At 39.9% G+C, this 15100-nt stretch overlaps 3 protein-coding genes across 3 annotated transcripts; 1 reads left to right on the plus strand and 2 right to left on the minus strand.

The window, feature by feature from the left end:
- Positions 1-2653, minus strand: LOC144037235 (uncharacterized). The gene is made up of 4 exons (XM_077548554.1): positions 2312-2653; positions 771-977; positions 602-667; positions 1-520 (listed from the first exon to the last, which is right to left on the minus strand). The coding sequence occupies exons 1-4, from the start codon at positions 2400-2402 to the stop codon at positions 507-509; spliced, it is 378 nt and encodes a 125-aa protein (XP_077404680.1). The 5' UTR covers positions 2403-2653; the 3' UTR covers positions 1-506.
- A 617-nt stretch (positions 2654-3270) lies between these two features.
- rpl30 (ribosomal protein L30) lies at positions 3271-4979 on the plus strand. The gene is made up of 5 exons (XM_077548555.1): positions 3271-3349; positions 3462-3513; positions 3818-3963; positions 4335-4465; positions 4869-4979. Exons 2-5 carry the CDS (start codon positions 3493-3495, stop codon positions 4919-4921), a joined length of 351 nt encoding a protein of 116 aa, XP_077404681.1. The 5' UTR covers positions 3271-3349; positions 3462-3492; the 3' UTR covers positions 4922-4979.
- A 929-nt stretch (positions 4980-5908) lies between these two features.
- On the minus strand, positions 5909-15092 carry laptm4b (lysosomal protein transmembrane 4 beta). Its single transcript, XM_077548549.1, has 7 exons — positions 14790-15092; positions 13130-13247; positions 11841-11914; positions 11647-11769; positions 11338-11436; positions 9486-9581; positions 5909-7377 (listed from the first exon to the last, which is right to left on the minus strand). Exons 1-7 carry the CDS (start codon positions 14880-14882, stop codon positions 7303-7305), a joined length of 678 nt encoding a protein of 225 aa, XP_077404675.1. The 5' UTR covers positions 14883-15092; the 3' UTR covers positions 5909-7302.
- Positions 15093-15100: the final 8 nt, after the last annotated feature.

Here is a 15100-nt window from a genome sequence, read left to right on the forward strand (position 1 = left end):
TGTTTTGATTCTGGTCATTTAATTACACTTTTCGAAAATTCAGAATGATGGGCTTGCAAACATTCCTCATAACTTTCCAGAAACTTTACATAGAAAGGTTTTAAAAAAAGGAAAATAAAATGAATGGGAATTATTGTAATTTGATCTATCAATTTTGATTTAAAGTTTAATTTCATTGAACAACAAATCATTTTCAATAAAATAAACGCATCTCCTGGTTGTTTGACCTGCTGTAATACCACAAATGGCCTAAATGTAAAAATAAGTTTAAACTATTAAAACAGGGTTTAGCAGTTTCAAAATGTACTACCTATTTTCATGGTCATACCACCCATATTGATTCATAACTTTTGGCATTTTGGTTGTGATGTCGCGGTAAATGCAAAACATTCTCTCAAATGGATCGTTAAGTGCTGTCGTGTTCGGGCGGGAAGGCACACGGTGATGATGTCACAGCTTCTCCATCTTGGCAATATTAAAGTTTGTGTACAGTCTCGTGGGTGGTGTCAGTCACTTGAAGCTAAATTGGGGTGGGGGGGGGGTTGTCCAAGAGATTATTTTTCAGAACCGTTTAGCCCTACCTATCTATAAGTGAACTCACCTGGTGCGTCCTTTGTTGTTTCTTGTTTTGGTTCCGTCGAATCGACAGCTTCTGCTTGAGCTGATGCTAATTTGGGTGAATGTCACAATGACAACATTACAATCAATTTTATACACTACTCATAAAAACGTTTGGGATATTGGACTTGATACCCCGAACTTCAACTTACCGTCCACCTCAGCCGGAGGTTCGGCGGGGGCAGCCTCTGCATCGACGTCTGTCAGCTGCAGTTCCTCCTCCTGCGCTGGCGGTGGCGCTGCTGCTGTGACTGTATCATCCGCTGACTTCGCGTCGGAGGAGTCTGCCGGCGGTAGCGGCGTCTTCGTCTGGTCGGGAATGGTCTCGCTGTCCTCGGCCACGTTGCCGTTGGCAGTCACTATGCCAGAAAATAAAAAATGTATATATGTTATAAACAATGTGGGCACAATTATTCAGATTATTCATTATTTCAATTTTGATAAGTATTGTATTTGTACTTTTTTTGTTGTTGCAAATATGTCTGAGTAATATATAATTAAGTAAATCATAAATGAAATAAATATAAAATATATATTTTGTTTTTTAATTGAAAAAAATTAAAATATATATATAAATACAAATAATAAGTAACTAACTGTATCAAAGTAAGTAAATGCGACTAATTAACTAACTGTGACTAATTAACTAAAGCAAAATAAACCAAAAATGTCAAGAAAAGCCTGCCAGAACAGCTGAACTTTATTTGGGGTTAATCAGTCTCTGAAGTTATTACCTCATTTGTTTCTGATGTGAGGCGTTTATTTGAGGGAGGCGTTGACCCCCGCATGACCTTAACTTGACTGCGTGTTTGTGTGTTGCTACGTGTCTCCATGTTTTTCTCAGCACCGTCCCTTCAATGATTGACACATAGAGGAGGAAACCACCAAATATTCTTCAGGGGGGGTCCAATTGCTCTGTCAATTTTTGACTTCTTATCAACCTTTATTACTGGCCACAACATTAGATACAGCTGCATGTACAATATAGCGTTATCTGCCAACAATATTGTAACAATGGCTTTTTTTGATGAAAACTAGGGACAATATAATAACATTGCTATGTATTGTATCGATGCAAAATTATATATTAATATTCATGTCATTATTGTTCTTTTTCATTTTTGCGTTAACTTTTAGTTAAAGAGTTACATATTGCACAAACGCCGTATCGTGATACTGTCTGTATTGTGATACTGTTTGTAGCATTTGTATTGGATTTTTTTTTTATTCAATTCCTGTACTATCACTATTATTATTATTTTCTTTAGAAAGATTTTCCTCAGTGGACCAACCTAAAATCATAGAGAAAAATATTTACGATATAGTGTAATAAAAATCTGCCTTTATAATAATAATAACAATGAACATATGCAATGTGGCAAATCGATACACAATAAGATTTTGATATTTGTTTTGTATATTTTGCAAATGTTATAATTGTTCACTTATGCTTGTTCACTGAGACATATACTTTCAGTTAAAAAAAATAATCTGCCTCATGAAATATCGTCATATCGCGATACTGTCTGTATTGTTGGGTTGTATTTTGAGTGACTCGATGATTCCTACATCTAATGTACACCATTGCAAACCACATTATCTGCAATTATTTCCTGCATTAATATTATTTTATTACTATCATCTTTGAAAAATCTTAAAGTCATACATCTTATTCATAAAAGACTTTGGATACCTGTGGCGCTAGTTCCATTGCTCTCCTCTGGTTTAACTCCAGGTTTGGTCGAGTCCACCGCTGAAGTCTGGGAGCTTGTGGAACATCCCATCCTGTCCTGTCCACAGGAGATTGGACAGAAAAGCCAGAAAAAGTTCGGAATTGCCCCTTTTCAGTGTCGTGCGTAGTTACGCATGTTGTGGCGCTTCCTGCGTAGTTGTGGTGGTGGCCTCGAGTTACAGAGACACGCCGGCGCAGTCAGTGTCGGATTTGTTGTGGACTGTAACTGAGTCTGTTTCCAGGAGGCTGGCAACAAAAATACATTATTCAAGTGGTCAGCGGCTGCTTGTGTGCAGAGGCTGCCCCGCCTTACTGGGTGGTGAGTGTGAAAAAAGGGGGGGGGGGGTGTTCCATAGTGACCTCCCACCTGTAGTTGGCAAAACTTTTCAATGTTCAGCATCTGACTCTTTTGCTTTCTGAACACTTCTCCGAACAGTTAACACTCAGATTGTTTGGTTAGTGGATTCATCAAAAATGATGTGGACCCTAATGATTAAGTTGGACCCATTGACTGACTTGTTGTTTTGGATGAGACTTTAGGGATTCAGTGTATAAGGTTCACTGACCCCAATTAGTGGCTCTGGCAACACTTCAGACTCAGATATAACCGATTCAGTAGTACCGGTTCACTTACTGGAGTTAGCATTTCCATATGTTGCTATTTCAGTTTTATTTTATTTAGGCACCAAAAAGTTGACACAAGTGACTCAGCTACTAAAAGTACTCTGGAGCTAAAGTAAGGATTTCTAGGTTTAGAGTTGCCATGATCCAACTTCAAATTATTACTTATGAAACTAGTGACGACATCAATACACGTCATTTAGCTTCATAAGTGTATTTAAGTCGATATATTGCAAAACAAGAGTTTACCGAAAACATTGCAAGTGTTTCAAACGCACCGATGCGCAAAAGTCATCTGCGCATGCTCGCCTCCAGATTCTGCCGCAAAGCATGCTGGGTCTTTCTTTCCCTCTGAGGCCATATTGGAGTTTGCTTACCGTAAGAATCTCTCGCTTTTTTCCCAATAAAAACACACCAAATTCACTGTTTTTGCTTTGTCTGCACTCACAGAACGTAACGAAGCGTCTTACTGTTCCGTTCTTCCTCGTAGGTTGGCCGGGTTCGGACTTAAAACCGCAAAAATGGTTGCCGCAAAGAAGACGGTGAGTGTCAGGCAGCTTTTCCTTTTCGGCACGCGCTGGCCGCTTCACGTGGAGGCGGATGTCGCGGCCTGCTAAGCTAACAAGCTAACACGGAATTATCACATTTTAGTCAGATACATCGAATGTTGTGGAAATCGTAGCCACTTATTTATGAGAAGTGTATTTTGTGAGTTTGACCCACTTTGTGTAGTGGGAGAATGCTTGGAAAATGTCAACTGCAGCTAATGCTACCATGGTGGCTAATTCCAGTTTAGCTACGCTGTCGGCTTTGTGACAGTCTTTATATTATGCTTTTCGAATGTAGAAAAAGTCGATGGAGTCCATCAACTCCCGACTCCAGCTGGTGATGAAGAGTGGCAAGTACGTGCTAGGCTACAAACAGTCCCAGAAGATGATCCGACAGGGCAAAGCTAAGCTGGTCATTCTGGCTAACAACTGCCCGGCTCTCAGGTAAGGAGTAGGGGCACCAAACGTGTCTTAAATATTATATGTACTTGTCAGTCTATCGACATGTTTATTAAGAGGGGCGGGGGGGGGGACTGCTTAGGAGCCTTATTGGGTGCTGCTGTTTTGGTTAGTAACGGAGTAAAAAAAAAAAAATTATAAAGGGAAATTACACTTACTGCCTGATTTTTTCCCCCACTTTTAATTCTTTGAAATACTTAAAATCCTCAGTTGGTGCTGCTGTTTTGTTTAGCGACAGTGTTCTAACGGGCTGCGTGATTCAATCTCATTTTTTTTTTTTTTTGGTAAACCCCTATTTAGAAAAGTGAGTCAAGAAATGTTCACGAGTTGACTTCATTTTGGCCCCCCTCTTGCAGGAAGTCCGAGATTGAGTACTACGCTATGCTGGCCAAAACCGGCGTGCACCACTACAGCGGCAACAACATCGAGCTCGGCACCGCCTGCGGCAAATACTACCGTGTGTGCACGCTTGCCATCATTGACCCCGGTGAGTCCCAAACTACTGATTGCGTACATGCTAGCTTTATGGCATTGGTGGTCCAATTGTCTGTTTTAGGTTGTTTTGCTTCCATCCATTTGGCATTCATAAGCAATTCATTTTACATAGCGTCTTATTATTCAGATTTTCGTCCCTAATCACTGTACTATTAAATATCAATTACACAAATTACATTTTGCAAAGCTGAGGCATAATGTAGCTGAATGGCTAATAGTTAGCAGGAAACTTATTTCCTGTCTTGCTTGGCATTTTCAAAGAGTGAAGCTTTATCTTCTAATGGCTTTTTGACCTAAGCCATTGCGACTTTGGAACAAATGAATGCACTTATCATTGATGGGGAAGAAAAAAAAACTTTTTTTGCGGACTTGTTTTTCTCTCTTTCCCCGTGCAGGCGATTCTGACATCATCAGGAGCATGCCTGATCAGCAGCAGCAGGCTCAGTAGACCTCCCCCACCATCCCTTCACCCTGATTTGTCATAAATAAAGTTGGTGTTGACAATATCGGCACTGGGCTTTGTTTTGAAAGCAACATTACCGTAGGTGTCCACATGGGGGCAGCAATGTCCTTATAAGGCTAGCCAAGTCTATACTGTTAGGGAATCCTTGTTTTAAGACAGTACAACATATAAAAATGAGAAATCAGGGTTTTCCTCAGAATGTGACAAGCTGTAATTCCATTATTATAATGGCACAAACCCATGTCCCTGCATGGTCTACATAAAATCTTAAACCCTCCGTTCAATAAATTGTGACATGACAAGTGTGTGAACATGTCACTCACCTTAATGGAGCAATTAGAGTCAAGGTACATGCCACACTCCCATTATGCTTACAAAAATCAGCTGTTGAGCTTTTTCTGATATACCGGTGACCTTATTCCGTGGCACAAGAGTGTCAAAATATTAGAAACTGCTTTTACAACCAGAATAATAACGCATATAGGATTCATCTCGTCGCTCTTGGATGAGGATGGATTTATCCCGCCTGGCCGGCCAAAAATGGAGTCAGGCATAAGCAGTACCGCTGATGTGAGACAGATAGACGCTCACCTACTTTACAGGGACGGATGGGCAAGTGGGTCACAATCTGTCTGCATTCTTGCACGTGATGTACTTTTTTTTTTTTGCTGAATCAGCAAATGTATTCTGACCTGGATTCTTCCAATTGACCCATAAAACTTTATGACGCGTATTTCTAATGGGATTAGTTTTGTCAGACGGTGGAAAATGCATGCATTTGTTAAAATTTTATTTTCTTAAATGCAAAAAAATATTTTTAAGTGTGTGGAGTACCACAGGGGTCTATACATGGTCCCCCCCAATCTGTCCTTTCTCTATTTAGCTGTTGATTAACCAAAAAAAGATCAACTCGGAGCAATAATACCATGGTTAAAAAAAAAAAAAAAAAATCAACTGACCCCAATACATGTATTCTTTTTAAATTATTTATTAGAATTGAGGACACATCACTGGATCATAAAGGACAGTCAAAGGGATTCTGACGATTATAGATCGAAGCGTCCCAGATTCCACCATTTTGTCTTTTTAACGCAAATCTCCTATCACTGCCATGGAATATCAAACCGCTCTGCAGCTTTTCTTTTTTTTTTCCCCCGGACACAACATCACGACGACATACAATGTCATGTCTGTCACTTTAAAGTGCGAGTTCACTCTAATTGCATGTGGAAAAAGCAGTGGTCATGACTCACTCATCAAGGCGCCCCACAAGTTGCTGAACAGTACATTTTTTTCCCAGCAGTGAGGGTTGCAGGTTGCGTTTTATGCTGTGGGCTAAATTTCATGAATTTTCGTTTTGAATTTGATCATTAATTTTTGCATACCAAGCTGATATAATATACAATGTATATTACTAAGGAAGGAAATTACTAATGAAAAGTCTGGGAGACTCTTAAATTTGCAATCTTGATCTACACTTAAATCTGCAATTTTTTTAATGGACTCAACATAAAGTAGCAAAATTGTCTTTGCTGTTTTATTGAACTTTGTTGTTTAATTAATTACAAATTTGATCATTAGCTCATGTACAGTATATACCGATCTTATGGTATTACACAATATATTTCAATAAGAAACCAAATGACTAAAGGTTGAGAAACCTTGATTGATCTGCTTACTTTTTTAATTAGCAAGTTATATTAGGATACACAAACGCTATTTAGTTCATAAAATAATACTAATTTGATTCATGTGCTCTACCAGTTTGTGCTATTATGCTAAGCTAACGCACCACATAAGATCCCATTTGACATTTGTTTGGAAAAAGATCAGTGACGCACACAAAGAGCACGATGTTACATCATTATAGGAAAATGCCCTGGAGTCCGGCCGAGCTAGATCAAATGCGTAGAAAAATAAAAGACACAAAAGAGGAAGACGTCGCCGTTTTCATGTAAAGGTTTACACACACACACACACACACACATTTAAAGGAAGACTTTTAGACCGTGATTTCCTCGCGGGGATGACCGCCAACCATTCCCCCCCCCCCACCCCTTACAGTTATACAAAAAAATTCATACAAAAATACCCCATTGCTACATTCAAAGAGGGAGAGGGACGAAAAAGTGCTCTTGCTCCTCACTCACCAAACGACCACGAGGGAGATTCACAGTATCGGAGGGCTAACAGTTGGTGGCCGACTCAAAGTGCATGTCCGTGTCCTTGCAAAGTGGGGAGGAACATACGTCACGACGAGAGAAATACCGTCTCAAGGTGGTGGCTAAGCTAATGTCGGCAAGAGTCGACATCCGGGGACTCAGCTACAGCTAGCGATGGAGGTTGCGGGAGGGTTCAAGGTGGGATCAAGCCTCCACGTACTGGGGAGGGGGCTCCTTGGGCGGGATGGCGACCACTTCCTCGTATGGAGGAAGCAGAACCTGAAATGGAGCACAGAACATAAAGTTATGACGCCAAGGAAAACCAGGTATTTCCAGTCTTTTTTTTTTTTTAAACAAAAAATAAATAACTTCACTACAACAACAACAACAACAAAAAAAATATATATATAACATCTTTATATTAAGTTCATAATGTATCCTGTAACATTTTATGGAGTCCCACAAGGGTCAGTTCTTGGCCCCTTTGTTCTTTGATATACAGTTACTTTCTTAACTCATTCACTGCCATTGACAGCTATAGATGTCAAAAATTCATTTGAACTATTTCTTATTAGTTTAACATATTTTTCCATTTTTGTTAACAAGAGTATGAAAATTATTATTGACATTATTATTTTATCTAACTATTTAGAACAGATATAAAATTAGTGATTAATCGTGAGTTAAGTAGTGAAGTTAATTACAATTACAAATTTTAATTGCCTGATGCCCTTAATTTGGCTTTAAAAAAATAATAAATAAATAAATATATATATATATATATATATATATATATATATTTATTTATTTATTTTTAATAATCTTTTTTTATAAGGAAAAAATTATAAAAAATTTGGGGTGGCAGGCGATAAATTTTTTTTTATCGTAATTAATCGCATGGCTTTACTAGTTAACTCACGATTAATCACAGATTTTATATCTGCTCTAATACAATATAAAAAAATCTAGGTTTTCATACTCTTGTTAACAAAAGTGGGAAAAAATGTTAAACTAATTGAAATAGTTATGATAATTTTTTGACGTCTATAGCCGTCAATGGCAGTGAATGTGTTAAAAGTCTCTTAATTTAACAAAACATATTGGTGACTTTTCACAGAAAAAAAAAAAAAAACTTTTAAGGAATTAAAAATTATCTGTAACATCTTTTATGTGGAGTACCAGAGTTCTCCCTCTATCAAAAATGTAAAAAAACAAAACATATATTCCAACAGGTTTTTTTTGTAATGACATTTTCCCCAATATTCTATATTGTCCCGAATATTGTGTGGAGACCCGCAGGGTTCTGTTCTAGGCCCATTTGTTTGTCTCTGCTTAACTTGCTCCCCCAAAAAACCCCCACTGAACTACAATAGACAAACCGCTGCTGTGAGTAAATGTGTAGTTTTGCAGTCATTAAGCATGACTCGTTACATGATTTGATAAGAAACAGCCATCTATTTTTTTTTTTTTTTTTTTTTTTTTTTAATGGCTGAAGTTGCTAATTCGGGCGAGCGGGAGAAATATGCTCTGAGGGGGTGTGATTGTGAGGCATCAGCTGGGGGGGGAAAGCGCGGCAAACCCATCACGGCCGGGATTTGAAATGAAGCGGACAAGCAGATTGTTATGTAACATGTCTACAACAAGAGAGGACACACACAAAGAGCACATGGAGGGTGTGTGTGTGTGTGTGTGTGTGTGTGTGAGTGTGAGTGTGTGTAAAATGGCATTTATAGAAAAGCACGCACTAAAACGGCTACTGCTCCCTTTTGAATGTCGATAAAAGACGTATTCATTCAAGGCGCGCTATTAATATTCATGTGGTTTTGCCACTCTGCTTAATGAATGCGCTGACTTGCCGCTGTTGCGCAACCACGTGAACCGAGCGGGTCACCGAGGTGCGAGATGGACGACGACCACGACGACGATGATGATGATGATGATGAGCTTCGTGACGACAGCGAGGCGAGCGCAGATTAACGTCTTATGTATCAGTGTTGGGGATTAGCGCAGACAGGCAGATGGAAAGTGTGACCGCGCTGAAAGCCTTTCGGGAGGACCCGGCGGACGCACAAAGTGTACTCGGTACGCTGATGAATAATCTGACAATCGCGCCAATCCAATTCCAATTGTGTGCAGGCAGCCTCGGAAGCACCAGGGCAAAAGTGCGACCAACAATTTTTAAAATATTTTTAAATTATCTTTGGCGTCCCACAGGGGTGTCAACTCGTCCCCCCTTTTTTTTTTTTTTTTTTGGTCCAACACACAAAAGTCTACCCAAATTCTATCGAACGTTAATTCTTGTTCAGTATACTTGCAGTCTAGTATTAGCCTTGATATGAATGTTCGATTGAAATCTAAATCGAGAGGTGTGGGTTTTGGGCACTCACCGTGGTGTCGTTGGTGGTGACATAAACGAGGACCTCAGTGGTGCCTCGACCACTCACGTATCTGTAGCAGTTCCACACGCAACCAATCAGGTAGGCCTGGAGAGACAAATTAATGGAGTGTAAGACTCAGATTTACGATTTTTGGTTATGTATAACGTGTTTGACTCTTTGTTAAAAAAAAATTTTTTAAACATCATCATGAAGCAAATTAATAAAAAAAATAAACATTTCACCAGGCGTGGCCGCACATACCAGAAGCAGCAACTGCTCGGATAACTACTTTTGCCAAAACGTGACTTTGTACTTTTTGTTTGTTGAGCGTCTGTTTTCTCGCTGTGCTCCTTCAGCCTGCATCTCATCAGGCGTCGCTAGCGCTGAGGTGGGATTTGGCAGGCTAACAGCAGGTTCATTGTGTTTGTGTGTGAAAAGACCGAGTGGCATGCTGGGCCCGCACCCGTGCCAACAGTAAAGCGGCGAGCCGGTCCAGTTCCCCCTCCCCACTGAACCATCTGCTCATTCTGAAAAGCGAGGAAAGGGGAAGTGATCCATCTTCCTCAGATAGAGTATCAATAAAAGCCCCGCTGCAATCCTTGGACGTGTGCCTGTTACACTTTCATTAGCATCCAGAGGAGCATCCATCAGAGGTGGCAAAATGACACCCACAAAGTATACATACCTGAACAATCTACATCATCATATTTGTACTTGCTTCCTTCCCCACCACTGGCATGGGTGCATTCATGCGTGGGGAAATCAACTTCCTGCTGCTCTCTTGAGCGTGTGATCACCTCGTAGAGAGAACATCGACTCGATGGAAATGTTCACAGCTTCATGATGTGTGACATGTGCTCTGATTCATCACAGAGGGATGTGATGAACACATCTAGTTGTGAGTGAGCAATGTTCAGCGAGCGTGTACACTGTCATGGAAGCAGCAGCTTTTAGGTACACCGATCCAGTCCTATTCTGCTTCTCCTTTTGTGACCACAACTGCTACTCTATGTAGCTAGCTATGAATTTGATAGCTCTCATAGCATTCTGCCCTCCCTGAGCAGACTGAGTAGTTTAGCAGACAGCGAACAGTCCCTCAAAAAGAGTCCAATGTTGCTAGCGTCAAGCCATTTATTACACATCCAGTTGAAGTTAGCTGTAAAACTAAACACAAAAAACGAAGACAATTACACACAGTGCACCCTTAAATGCAAACACACGTTGTTTAGATCGTTTCCCCGAATGTAGCGAGCTTGCTCAAGGCTAACGCGCTAACGCTAATTAGCGCGCTCGAGGCTAACGCGCTAACGCTAATTAGCGCGCTACTCGCGGCACTGTTATCACTCAAAAGAACGGCTATTCATACAAAAACGTTGCAAAAATATATACAGAGAAGCATTTTAATAACATTACTCACAAGCCTATGCTCTTCCCACGCTGCAAAAAACAACTTGTATTTGACATAACTTGATCGTAACTTTTTTTTCTTCTATTCTAATGTGGCGATAATTTAAGAGTGTATCCGAACGCGCGGAACCACACTGCCCCTAAGTGGCCAAATCGTATACAACATGAACAGCGCTCCCAATAAAAGGCACACACAAACATGTGTAATACAGTATAAAATGAATTAAAAAATAATATTTTGGGACATTTTATATCTAGTCTGAATTGTAGTAAATGAGAATCTCGATTCTTATGTTGAATCCATTTTTGGCACACCCCTAATACCAAATATAACCTTTCATTTTAAATCCTTACGAGTCTTTTTGTTTTGTTTTTGTTTTCAGATGCTAGTAAACGGTGCTATTAGTGCACCTAATCAAGTCTAATTTCCTAGTCATTTTCAATGTCGTGTTACCTTGAAAGAGAGGATGCCGCCAATGAAGAGGAGGACTGCGAAGACGAGGCACATATTATTGGTGGACATGATGTCCTCTTTGTAAGGGAAGGTCCCCGGCTGCAAGGAGAGAGAAAAAAAAAATGCTTCCAGAATGTCAAGCAACAAAAAAGGTGTGAGTAGTTTAACATGCTGTCCTTGCAAGTCATAAATTAGCCTCAAATCTTAACCTTCGAGTTTCAAGGAAGTTCCAAGCTACTGTGGCAAAAAAAAATTAAGCAAAATTAGGAATTCAAAATTAATTTAAAAAAGAGAAATGTTCGGACTCACCAGCTGCTGGAGGTAGTCCTGCACCGTGTTGGGGTACACCACCACGCTGATGGCCACCAGTGTGTTAAGGGCAAAGTCAAAGATTTGGTAGCAGAAGAACGGAATGATCCAGGCGGCGTGTTGCTATGCGGGACAAGACGGGAATATAAACTTCAAAAATGGTCATTGGAAAAAAAAAATAGGTGTTAACTTACCTTGTAAGCGCCGTATGTCGCCATGCCACATATAAGAATCATGAGGAGGGATATTGCTGTCGCTATGCAAATATCTGTAGGGAGGGGGAGAAAAACAGGGTCAAAGTTAGGTCTAGCATTGCCCCTCTGTCCAGGCTAGGTCTTTCCAATTTTCACGCAATTAGAAAAAAATAATAATATCTTTCTTTGGAAATGGCCAAAAGGATCCCAAAAATGGCAGCTTTGAATCAAAATGACAAACTTCCTGTTTACTTTCAAGAACAGTCTGTGAAATATTAACGAGAGGTAAAAGGAATCGTCCATGCTCATTAGCTAGCATAACAGTCAGGTTGTTTCCGATATTGGCCGGTGGAATCTGAACTCAGAGTGATCTGTAAATTAAATTGGATTTGCCCGGGTTCATTCAGAGGTGCATTGATCGTTGCCAAGCAGCGCCGTCAATAGCCGTCTACAAAAAGATGGCGTCTTTGTATTGGTATGTGTGCAAATGTTTTGCCAGATTTTCATCGTAAGAGGACAGCAAAGGCACTTTTGCAGTGACCTTGACCAATCGGTCCCCTTGGTTAATTTGAGAGCAGCTATCATTAGCATCCCTTGCTGGGGCAGTTTCTTTTTTTTAGGAAAAAGTGACCCAAAAAGGTCAAAGGAAAAGCAACACGGGCAGACGGTAATCCTTGGATTCTGGTCAGCGAGCTTTCTTTTCCACCAGAGTGCTCTCATTTTTCATTAATTAAAATGACTCATCTTGTTTGTGTTTTCCACCGCTAACGCTAAAAGCTAAAGCCACCCCCCCTAATGCGCTGGTGGCAGGTTGCCCCCCCCCCCCCTCCAGAACGCCGCTCTCAGCTCGGACACAGCTGACGCGCCTCAGAGTGCATGAGCGTCCCCTCGGGCGGCCGTGGTGGTCACGGAGCGCAACCCCCCCCTCGGCAATGTAGCGTCTGATTAAAAACAGGGATCTCATTCCGAGCGGGATTATGGCGTCCATCTTGAATGACTCACCAATCCATTGACTGATCCCATGACGGGATTTGTTAAACGTTGCCAAGATGTGACAAGCCGCATGTTTTGGTTGGGTCAGGATTAGCAGCAATGTTGATATTATTTCCCACCTCGTTCTTGTTTACTTGCTAGCATTCTGGCAGAGGTGAAAAAACGCACACAGAGCTGGATTGACCAGAGCACAAAATGATTATCTTCTAACTTCCATTATTTCCGTCAGCCATTTTAACACGAGACGACACACTTTTGAGATGAAAAGTGGAGGCTGAGAGCGTGTTTGCACTCACTGGCGTCGTCCATGACGTCGACGTCGGTTCCCAGCTCGGAGCTAGTGAGGTGGTAGCGGTACTGCACGGGGTCATTGAGGGCCGACAACAGGATGAGTAGCACAACCGCGTTGATGAGCTGCAGGCACAAAAAAAAAATATATATATATATATTTTTTTTTTAAACTGCTTTGGTGGCAGCAAATCTGACTTTGATGCTGATGTCCTATGGCACGGTTTGCTGAAATGTAGTTACAGTATAATGCTGTATTATATATTTTTTTTATGTTAGCCGAATGGACACTAGGCCGGGGGATTATGACCTTGAAATTTATTTTCATGAATCATTACTTTAAAAAAAAAAAAAGAAGAAGCTTCAATCTCCCTAACTTTTTGTGAGAAGTACGTAGCTAAATCATCTCTGTTTGCAGCCGTGTTGTTTGTGGAAACAATCCTATGTTTTTAAATATGGAAGCCTCTTAAAAAAAAAAAAACATGATTAAAAAAAAATGCTATTTTGACATGCTAGTCCAGACACATGTATTAATATCATTGTGGGTACAAGGGGGATGGGGATAGCGTAAACGCTTAAAAAAGCACAGGTGGGGATTTAGCAGGCTTAAGAGCTGCGCTACTATGTTTAAAAGCTCAGGTTAGTACAAACGCATCAATGCTAAATTTAACCAAAGTGCACATGTAGGGCAAACAGCATGAAACGGTTGACGGCCATGACGGGAATGGGAATCTGTTTTACAATTTATCAACTAAAACGGGGGCAGTTTATTCAAATGCCAGGTTTTTGTGGTATAAAAAAAAAAAACGAGGCCAAGATGTATCATTTCAAAACGTGGTTGCACAAGTGCGCACACCCACTTTTAACTGGAGATGTGCTTGTGTTCAGATTACCAATCCCATCTAAAATCATGTTAAATGGTAGTCAACACACACCTTTAAAGCGTCTCCGATTAACCCCAATTAATTATGATGTTCTAGTAGGCTTTTCCTGTCATTTTTAGTTATAAGAGTATGTGCATACTTTTGCCACACGAAATGTCAGTTGTATATTTTTTAATTCCACTCTTGAAAATATTTAATTTATTTTTTAACCAAACTTAATAACTAACATTGTTCAGATTTTGAACATGTTTAATACTGTATTCTATTTTCCTTCTTTGTATATGAATTAATTAAAATTACGTTTAGTAAATTTATTTTTTCTGCATTGCCATTTATTAAATGTTAATATTAAAATATATTTCACAATACCTTTAGTCTTTTTAGTACTTAATTTAGTTTAGTAATTAAAATTATGTCAATGTATTAATTCATTATTTAATTTAAAAATGAGTATAATTAAATACATTTAGTTCCATTCTATTCCTTTCTCCTAACTGGACACTTTTATCTCTATAAACTAAGCCATATTTTTGGATTCAATACTTTAGCCGATATGCAGGTGTTACTATTACGTTTCTTAAAAACGTTCTCGAATGTTTAAAAATGAAAAACAACTTGAAAAAAAAACGAGGCAAACATTATTTTACCGTAAAAGACAAATGAGGTTCGACATCGTTGCTCGCCAGTTCAACTCAAATCCATCGGAACGTGACGCGCGTCTAATATGTCGACAGAATTGGTAAAAAAAAGAAAAGAAAAGAAAAGAAAAGAAAAAAAGACTTACCATGTACCAAATGCCCAAAATAATGGTGCCCGTCCGGACATGACAGCAGAGGCAGCAACTCGTCGAGTACCAGCGGTCCCACGGCGAAATCATCCTCAAATGCTGCTCTCGAGAAGCAAAACCAGCATTAATTTACATGAAGACTGCCGGGCGGAAACGCCGTTCGGCTCCGTTTATATATTAACAAAAATAAACAAACAAAAATAACGATAACACAATAAGAGCTTGTTGTCACGTCGACATCGAACGTATGCCGAGCGAGATGTTCGCCTCCTGCTCTAGTGAGAGAACGAACGAGCGAGTCCCTTAAT

The sequence above is a fragment of the Vanacampus margaritifer genome, chromosome 17 (genome assembly GCF_051991255.1).
Source record: "Vanacampus margaritifer isolate UIUO_Vmar chromosome 17, RoL_Vmar_1.0, whole genome shotgun sequence".
Lineage (NCBI taxonomy): Eukaryota > Metazoa > Chordata > Actinopteri > Syngnathiformes > Syngnathidae > Vanacampus > Vanacampus margaritifer.